The sequence below is a fragment of the Hyla sarda genome, chromosome 9, assembly GCF_029499605.1.
Source record: "Hyla sarda isolate aHylSar1 chromosome 9, aHylSar1.hap1, whole genome shotgun sequence".
Classification (NCBI taxonomy): Eukaryota; Metazoa; Chordata; class Amphibia; order Anura; family Hylidae; genus Hyla; species Hyla sarda.
The window spans coordinates 166,437,572-166,446,852 of record NC_079197.1 but is presented as its reverse complement, the minus strand read 5'-3'; the positions used below and the strand labels follow the sequence as shown (position 1 = coordinate 166,446,852).

At 48.6% G+C, this 9,281-nt stretch overlaps 1 protein-coding gene across 1 annotated transcript; it reads left to right on the top strand.

Moving 5' to 3' along the window:
• Positions 1-2,078: 2,078 nt before the first annotated feature.
• On the top strand, positions 2,079-8,691 carry LOC130292003 (olfactory receptor 8D1-like). The gene is made up of 2 exons (XM_056541433.1): positions 2,079-2,769; positions 8,405-8,691. Exons 1-2 carry the CDS (start codon positions 2,079-2,081, stop codon positions 8,689-8,691), a joined length of 978 nt encoding a protein of 325 aa, XP_056397408.1.
• Positions 8,692-9,281: the final 590 nt, after the last annotated feature.

Below are 9,281 nucleotides of genomic sequence, written 5' to 3'. Positions count from 1 at the left end.
ATTGAGGGGGCGTGTCAGCCACCGCTTCATGTGGTGGTCATCACGACCCCTTCCCGCACGCTGTCGGGGCCCCGTTCAGGAGATCGCGGGGGGCCCCAGCGGTCGGACCGCCCGCGATCTGAAACTTATCCCCTATCCTTTTTCAGCACTGGACTACTCCTTTAAGCCAGGACCTTAGGCCATAATAAAGGCTCAGAAACGCCTTGATGTTATGTTTGTGTGAAACAAACCAAGACAAGGCCGTGTTCACATGTTCAGGTTTTAATTGCAATTATTAAACATAAAACCAGGAATGAATTTAAAAAAAGAAGTCTATGTCTCTTTTCTTTATATGTGTCTGTGTCCTCTAGTTACGATCTGGTCCTGGATTTGTATTTAATAATTGTACTTAAAAACCTGTACATGTGAACAAACCTTCACTGCCCCAAATGATACAAAGGATAGAGCGACCCATATGGTAGGGAAAAAAAAGAGGATCCCATGCACAGTGCTTTTCCCACAAAGTACTATATTTCAATGCATTTCAAGTGGACTGGACTCTTCATCAGGTAGTGAATAACTGGATCTGACTAACTTAGTCTACAACTCTAGACCACCAGAGCTAGTGACAATGAAGCCTTAGCCCACCAGGGAGGATTTTCATTAGTATAAAATATTTAACTTTTCTGATTTTCAGTTGTCTAAAACGGGGGCATTTTTTTGTCATATGGTGTATGGCACCAAGGTGATGTAATGAAAAGAAATAGTCCTGTGACACCCCCCCCCCCTTATTATTATGATGTTGTTGTTATTATTATTATTGTTAAGATTTTCCTAATTATTACAGTAATTGGAATGTATGACAACTTTTTCATTACCAATTAGAGAATGAATCCAGATCCTGTAAGTAATACCGGGGGATTAATTATCACTAATATGCTGTATTATATATATACACCCAGAACAATAGCAAAGTATACGGGAACAGCAGATCACATGGGAGACAATGGTGGTGTCCAGTATCTATAGAGGAAGGATGATCCAGGACCATTGAGCTTACTATATTATATGATATAAATTACTACATCACTATATGTGCTTCACATCTGAAGGTAAGCGTGAGAGATATGTACTGAAGAAAACTGACATATACCTTGTGTCAGGGGTCACACACCATGGGATCCTGTAATTTGTATGTTTGTTGAGAAATAAAATACACAAAAACTGTGATAGATAAGGGATTATTTTATTTTCCACTCTTTAAGATTTAGGGGTAGATAGAGAGCTAGAAATGCCACGTTGGGGTGGTGTCGCTCCGGTGTCCTGTGCCTGTTTTATTATCATGTATGGCTAAGTATATACTTGTGATCATGCTTCTTTGCACTATTTGCACTATAACTTTGTTTACATCTGTTTGCTGCTATGCATATGTTGTATGCTAGTCTTCCTATGTATCATGCACTAGGCACTTTATAGAGGATACCTGAGTGACACCCTTGTTTGATTATTTCCGCCCCCCCGCCCCACCCACCCCCACCGCCCCGGGTGGACAGCAGCGACACCCCTGTGATCAGACATCTTATCCCCTATCCTTTTGGGGATCAGATGTTTTCTGGCAGAGTACCCCTTTACGTCTCACTGCTTTTGCCCTCCTCCCAGCCACTCACACTTAATGGACTACCTGAGAGCTGGGAACTTCATGCAATGCCTAGCAGTTATGGTGTCAATCAAATGTGAGTGGCTGGGAGGAGGGTGAAGGCAGCGTGACTAGATGGCCCATGGTGGCATTTGACCCTAGTTTGTGATCTCTAGCTGATAGGGATAGGCACTTCAAATAAATGCAGACATTTTAGAAATTTGGCTAGTGCTTAGCTTCATTAAGATTTATCCCTATCAGGGGTGTTGTGGTTGCAGAGATGACAGATGATCCCAGTCATGGTACCTGAGCGGCCCCAAGCTCCCATTTAAAACAGAAGAAGACACCAGTAAGACAAATGGCACATGGTTGGTGGGGCCTTGTTAGAGATTTTGCACTGGGGTCCAGTAGTTACCTTTCTTTCTCTGATTATTATTGCAGATCTTAGATCTTGAAAAAGAAGATGGTGCCACCTAACCAGACGCATATCAGATACTTCATCATAAATGGGATCACTGATGTTCCGGAGCTTCAGCTTCCCATCTTCCTCATAGTTCTGCTGATCTATCTCATAACCCTTGGTGGTAACATGACCCTCCTCCTCTTGGTTTGTCTTGATCATCGTCTTCATACTCCTATGTATTTTTTCCTTGGTAACCTCGCCATAGTAGACATGTCTTCTTCCACAATAACTCTACACAAGACCTTATCAAGTTTCATCACCCGGGACAAGTCTGTGTCTTATATTTCTTGTATGGTACAGATGTACATGTTCGGGTCTTTGACCGGTCATGAGCTTCTCATATTGGCAGCTATGAGTTATGACCGATATGTGGCCATCTGTAACCCTTTACGATATCACATGGTTATGAATAGTAGAACGTGTAGCCTATTGGCTTCATCCTGCTGGGTGTTGGGGTTTTTACAAGTCATTCCACCAGTTGGGATCCTCTATAGTTTCTCTTGTTATTTTTCCATTGAAATCAACCACTTTTTCTGTGACATTGTTCCCCTGATGAGAATTTCCTGTGATGACACTTCTTTCTTAGAAAACTTGTTCTTTATAGAAGGATTGTTACTGTTCAACCTGACCCCATTCCTTCTCAAATTTCTTTCCTATGTTTTTATCATTAGCAACATATTGAAGATACAAGGAAACTGTCACGATGCCGGCTGGCAGGTAGTGGACCCTCTGTGCCAGAGAGGGATTGGCGTGGACCGTGCTAGTGGACCGGTTCTAAGCCACTACTGGTTTTCACCAGAGCCCGCCGCAAAGCGGGATGGTCTTGCTGCGGCGGTAGTGACCAGGTCGTATCCACTAGCAACGGCTCACCTCTCTGGCTGCTGAAGATAGGCGCGGTACAAGGGAGTAGGCAGAAGCAAGGTCGGACGTAGCAGAAGGTCGGGGCAGGCAGCAAGGATCGTAGTCAGGGGCAACGGCAGAAGGTCTGGAAACACAGGCAAGGAACACACAAGGAACGCTTTCACTGGCACTAAGGCAACAAGATCCGGCAAGGGAGTGCAAGGGAAGTGAGGTAATATAGGGAAGTGCACAGGTGAAAACCCTAATTGGAACCACTGCGCCAATCAGCGGCGCAGTGGCCCTTTAAATCGCAGAGACCCGGCGCGCGCGCGCCCTAGGGAGCGGGGCCGCGCGCGCCGGGACAGAACAGACGGGGAGCGAGTCAGGTAGGGGAGCCGGGGTGCGCATCGCGAGCGGGCGCTACCCGCATCGCGAATCGCATCCCGGCTGGCAGCGGGATCGCAGCGCCCCGGGTCAGAGGACGTGACCGGAGCGCTGCAGCGGAGGGAGTGAAGCGAGCGCTCCGGGGAGGAGCGGGGACCCGGAGCGCTCGGCGTAACAGTACCCCCCCCCTTGGGTCTCCCCCTCTTCTTGGAGCCTGAGAACCTGAGGAGCAGACTTTTGTCAAGGATGTTGTCCTCAGGTTCCCAGGATCTCTCTTCAGGACCACAACCCTCCCAGTCTACTAAAAAAAAATTTTTCCCTCTGACCTTTTTGGCAGCCAAAATTTCCTTGACCGAGAAGACGTCCGAGGAGCCGGAAACAGGAGTGGGAGGAACAGATTTGGGAGAAAAACGGTTGAGGATGAGTGGTTTGAGAAGAGAGACGTGAAAGGCATTAGGGATACGAAGAGAAGGAGGAAGAAGAAGTTTATAAGAGACAGGATTAATTTGACACAAAATTTTGAAAGGACCAAGATAGCGTGGTCCCAACTTGTAGCTAGGGACACGGAAGCGGACATATTTAGCGGAGAGCCATACCTTGTCTCCAGGGGAAAAAACGGGGGGAGCTCTTCTTTTCTTATCCGCGAACCTCTTCATGCGTGAAGAAGCCTGTAAGAGAGAATTTTGGGTCTCTCTCCATATAATGGAAAGGTCACGAGAAATTTCATCCACAGCGGGCAGACCAGAGGGCAAGGGGGTAGGGAGGGGGGGAAGAGGGTGACGGCCGTACACCACGAAAAATGGGGATTTGGAGGAAGATTCAGAGACCCTGAAGTTATACGAGAATTCGGCCCATGGAAGGAGATCTGCCCAGTCATCTTGGCGGGAGGAAACAAAATGTCGCAAATAATCACCCAGGATCTGGTTAATTCTTTCTACTTGTCCATTGGACTGGGGATGATATGCAGAGGAAAAATTTAATTTAATCTTGAGTTGTTTACAGAGAGCCCTCCAGAATTTAGACACGAATTGGACCCCTCTATCCGAGACAATCTGCGTAGGCAACCCGTGAAGACGAAAAATGTGTACAAAAAATTGTTTAGCCAACTGAGGCGCAGAAGGAAGACCAGGAAGAGGGATGAAATGTGCCATTTTGGAGAATCGATCAACGACCACCCAAATAACGGTGTTGCCACGGGAAGGGGGTAAATCAGTAATAAAATCCATACCAATCAGAGACCAAGGCTGTTCGGGGACAGGCAGAGGATGAAGAAAACCAGCGGGCTTCTGGCGAGGAGTCTTATCCCGGGCACAGATAGTGCAGGCTCGCACAAAGTCCCCAACATCCGTCTCCAGAGTCGGCCACCAATAGAAGCGGGAGATGAGTTGCACAGATTTCTTGATGCCCGCATGACCTGCAAGATGGGAGGAGTGACCCCATTTGAGGATTCCGAGGCGTTGGCGTGGAGAAACAAAGGTCTTTCCTGGAGGAGTCTGCCTGATGGAGGCAGGAGAAGTGGAGATCAGGCAGTCAGGTGGAATGATGTGTTGCGGAGGGAGATCAACTTCTGAGGCATCCGAGGAACGAGAGAGAGCATCGGCCCTAATGTTCTTATCGGCAGGACGAAAGTGAATCTCAAAATTAAATCGGGCAAAGAACAGAGACCACCGGGCCTGGCGAGGATTCAGCCGTTGGGCAGACTGGAGGTAGGAGAGGTTCTTGTGGTCGGTGTAGATAATAACAGGAAATCTTGATCCCTCCAGCAGATGCCTCCATTCCTCAAGTGCTAATTTAATGGCTAGAAGCTCTCGATCCCCGATGGAGTAGTTCCTCTCCGCTGGAGAGAAGGTCCTAGAGAAAAAACCACAAGTGACAGCATGCCCGGAAGAATTTTTTTGTAGAAGAACAGCTCCAGCTCCCACTGAAGAGGCATCAACCTCCAATAGGAAGGGTTTGGAAGGGTCAGGTCTGGAGAGCACGGGAGCCGAAGAAAAGGCAGACTTGAGTCGTTTAAAGGAGTCTTCTGCTTGAGGAGGCCAGGACTTGGGATCAGCATTTTTTTTGGTTAAAGCCACGATAGGAGCCACAATGGTAGAAAAATGTGGAATAAATTGCCTGTAATAATTGGCGAACCCCAAAAAGCGTTGGATAGCACGGAGTCCGGAGGGGCGTGGCCAATCTAAGACGGCAGAGAGTTTGTCTGGATCCATCTGTAGTCCCTGGCCAGAGACCAAATATCCTAGAAAAGGAAGAGATTGGCATTCAAACAGACATTTCTCAATTTTGGCATAGAGTTGGTTGTCACGAAGTCTCTGAAGAACCATACGGACATGCTGGCGGTGTTCTTCTAGATTGGCAGAAAAAATTAGGATATCGTCCAGATATACAACAACACAGGAGTATAACAGATCACGAAAAATTTCATTGACAAAGTCTTGGAAGACGGCAGGGGCATTGCACAGTCCAAAGGGCATGACCAGATACTCAAAGTGTCCATCTCTGGTGTTAAATGCCGTTTTCCACTCGTCCCCCTCTCTGATGCGGATGAGGTTATAGGCGCCTCTTAAGTCCAATTTAGTGAAGATGTGGGCACCTTGGAGGCGATCAAAGAGTTCAGAGATGAGGGGTAAGGGGTAGCGGTTCTTAACCGTGATTTTATTAAGACCGCGGTAGTCAATGCAAGGACGTAGGGAGCCATCTTTTTTGGACACAAAGAAAAATCCGGCTCCGGCAGGAGAGGAGGATTTACGGATAAAGCCCTTTTTTAGATTCTCCTGGACGTATTCGGACATGGCAAGAGTCTCTGGGGCAGAGAGAGGATAAATTCTGCCCCGGGGTGGAGTAGTACCCGGGAGGAGGTCGATAGGGCAATCATAAGGCCTGTGAGGAGGTAGAGTCTCAGCTTGTTTTTTGCAGAAAACATCCGCGAAGTCCATATAGGCCTTAGGGAGACCGGTTACTGGAGGAACCACAGAGTTACGGCAAGGGTTACTGGGAACCGGTTTTAGACAGTTCTTGGAACAAGAGGACCCCCAACTCTTGATCTCCCCAGTGGACCAATCCAGGGTTGGGGAATGAAGTTGAAGCCAGGGAAGTCCAAGGAGAATCTCCGAGGTGCAATTAGGGAGGACCAAAAGTTCAATCCTCTCATGATGAGATCCGATGCTCATAAGAAGGGGCTCCGTGCGGAAACGTATGGTACAGTCCAATCTTTCATTATTTACACAATTGATGTAGAGGGGTCTGGCGAGACTGGTCACCGGGATGTTGAACCTGTTGACGAGAGAGGCCAAAATAAAATTTCCTGCAGATCCAGAGTCCAAGAAGGCCACTGTAGAGAAGGAGAAGGCAGAGGCAGACATCCGCACAGGCACAGTAAGACGTGGAGAAGCAGAGTAGACATCAAGGACTGTCTCACCTTTGTGCGGAGTCAGCGTACGTCTTTCCAGGCGGGGAGGACGGATAGGACAATCCCTCAGGAAGTGTTCGGTACTAGCACAGTACAGGCAGAGGTTCTCCATACGGCGTCGTGTCCTCTCTTGAGGTGTCAGGCGAGACCGGTCGACCTGCATAGCCTCCACGGCGGGAGGCACAGGAACAGATTGCAGGGGACCAGAGGAGAGAGGAGCCGAGGAGACGAAACGCCTCGTGCGAACAGAGTCCATATCCTGGCGGAGTTCCTGACGCCTTTCAGAAAAACGCATGTCAATGCGAGTGGCTAGGTGAATAAGTTCATGTAGATTAGCAGGAATTTCTCGTGCGGCCAGAACATCTTTAATGTTGCTGGATAGGCCTTTTTTGAAGGTCGCGCAGAGGGCCTCATTATTCCAGGACAATTCTGAAGCAAGTGTACGGAATTGTACGGCATACTCGCCAACGGAAGAATTACCCTGGACCAGGTTCAACAGGGCAGTCTCAGCAGAAGAGGCTCGGGCAGGTTCCTCAAAGACACTTCGGATTTCCGAGAAGAAGGAGTGTACAGAGGCAGTGACGGGGTCATTGCGGTCCCAGAGCGGTGTGGCCCATGACAGGGCTTTTCCGGACAGAAGACTGACTACGAAAGCCACCTTAGACCTTTCAGTGGGAAACAGGTCCGACATCATCTCCAGATGCAGGGAACATTGGGAAAGAAAGCCACGGCAAAACTTAGAGTCCCCATCAAATTTATCCGGCAAGGATAAGCGTATCCCAGGAGCGACCACTCGCTGCGGAGGAGGTGCAGGAGCTGGCGGAGGAGATGACTGCTGAAGCTGTGGTAGCAACTGTTGTAGCATAACGGTCAGTTGAGACAGCTGTTGGCCTTGTTGCGCTATCTGTTGTGACTGCTGGGCGACCACCGTGGTGAGGTCAGCGACAACTGGCAGAGGAACTTCAGCGGGATCCATGGCCGGATCTACTGTCACGATGCCGGCTGGCAGGTAGTGGACCCTCTGTGCCAGAGAGGGATTGGCGTGGACCGTGCTAGTGGACCGGTTCTAAGCCACTACTGGTTTTCACCAGAGCCCGCCGCAAAGCGGGATGGTCTTGCTGCGGCGGTAGTGACCAGGTCGTATCCACTAGCAACGGCTCACCTCTCTGGCTGCTGAAGATAGGCGCGGTACAAGGGAGTAGGCAGAAGCAAGGTCGGACGTAGCAGAAGGTCGGGGCAGGCAGCAAGGATCGTAGTCAGGGGCAACGGCAGAAGGTCTGGAAACACAGGCAAGGAACACACAAGGAACGCTTTCACTGGCACTAAGGCAACAAGATCCGGCAAGGGAGTGCAAGGGAAGTGAGGTAATATAGGGAAGTGCACAGGTGAAAACCCTAATTGGAACCACTGCGCCAATCAGCGGCGCAGTGGCCCTTTAAATCGCAGAGACCCGGCGCGCGCGCGCCCTAGGGAGCGGGGCCGCGCGCGCCGGGACAGAACAGACGGGGAGCGAGTCAGGTAGGGGAGCCGGGGTGCGCATCGCGAGCGGGCGCTACCCGCATCGCGAATCGCATCCCGGCTGGCAGCGGGATCGCAGCGCCCCGGGTCAGAGGACGTGACCGGAGCGCTGCAGCGGAGGGAGTGAAGCGAGCGCTCCGGGGAGGAGCGGGGACCCGGAGCGCTCGGCGTAACAGAAACATTGGAAGACGTAAGGCCTTCTACACGTGTTCCTCTCACCTCACAGCTGTCATCTTACTCTACACAACCCTTGTTGGACAATATCTGACACCAAACCTAAGTAGCACCTTGGAATCTAAAAAATATTTTGCTCTTTTTAACACAGCTGCCGTCCCTATGCTAAATCCACTGATCTATAGCATGAAAAATAAAGATGTGAAAAAGGCTTTCAGATGGACCCGGGGGCAGGTGAAAAAATATTTATCAGAATGTTCTATGAATTTTCTGTCTGTTGTAACTTAAGTCAGATTCCTGGTTGTAGGTCTGAACACTAAGTAGGGGTTTATCTAATAGTAGATTGGGGCAAGTAAGTCACAACATTTCTGAGATAGAGGATGGGTTTTAAATGACCAGAATAAAAATAATCCTTTATAAAAATGTTTCATTCCAAAATGTTGACAGAACATGATAGAATTTTGTAACAGTAAATATTGTAGTAAATATTGTTGTATGACTAAGGTCTGGTGATCAGACCGAAACGCGTCACCATTCTCCTGTCCTGTATGTTGGATTATTTATATTGCAATAGAGCTGGAAGTTCATAAGAGAAGCTGCCTTGCTGGAAATTCTTGTTTACCGTTTGCTGGGTGCGTCCACACCTTTCCTTGCATTGGCCGGACGTGGAGGAGAGCTGGCTGACTACACCTGCTGCAGTAAATATTGTACATTTTAATGAATCCACATTGTGGTAAAACTGACATGTTACTGTACGTTCATGATACAGTTCAGTATGATTATAGGCATACCTAATTTATTTATTTTTTATAATGTTTACTACTTTAATCTTTCTCTCTCTCTCTCTCTCTCTCTCTCTCTCTCTCTCTCTCTCTCGC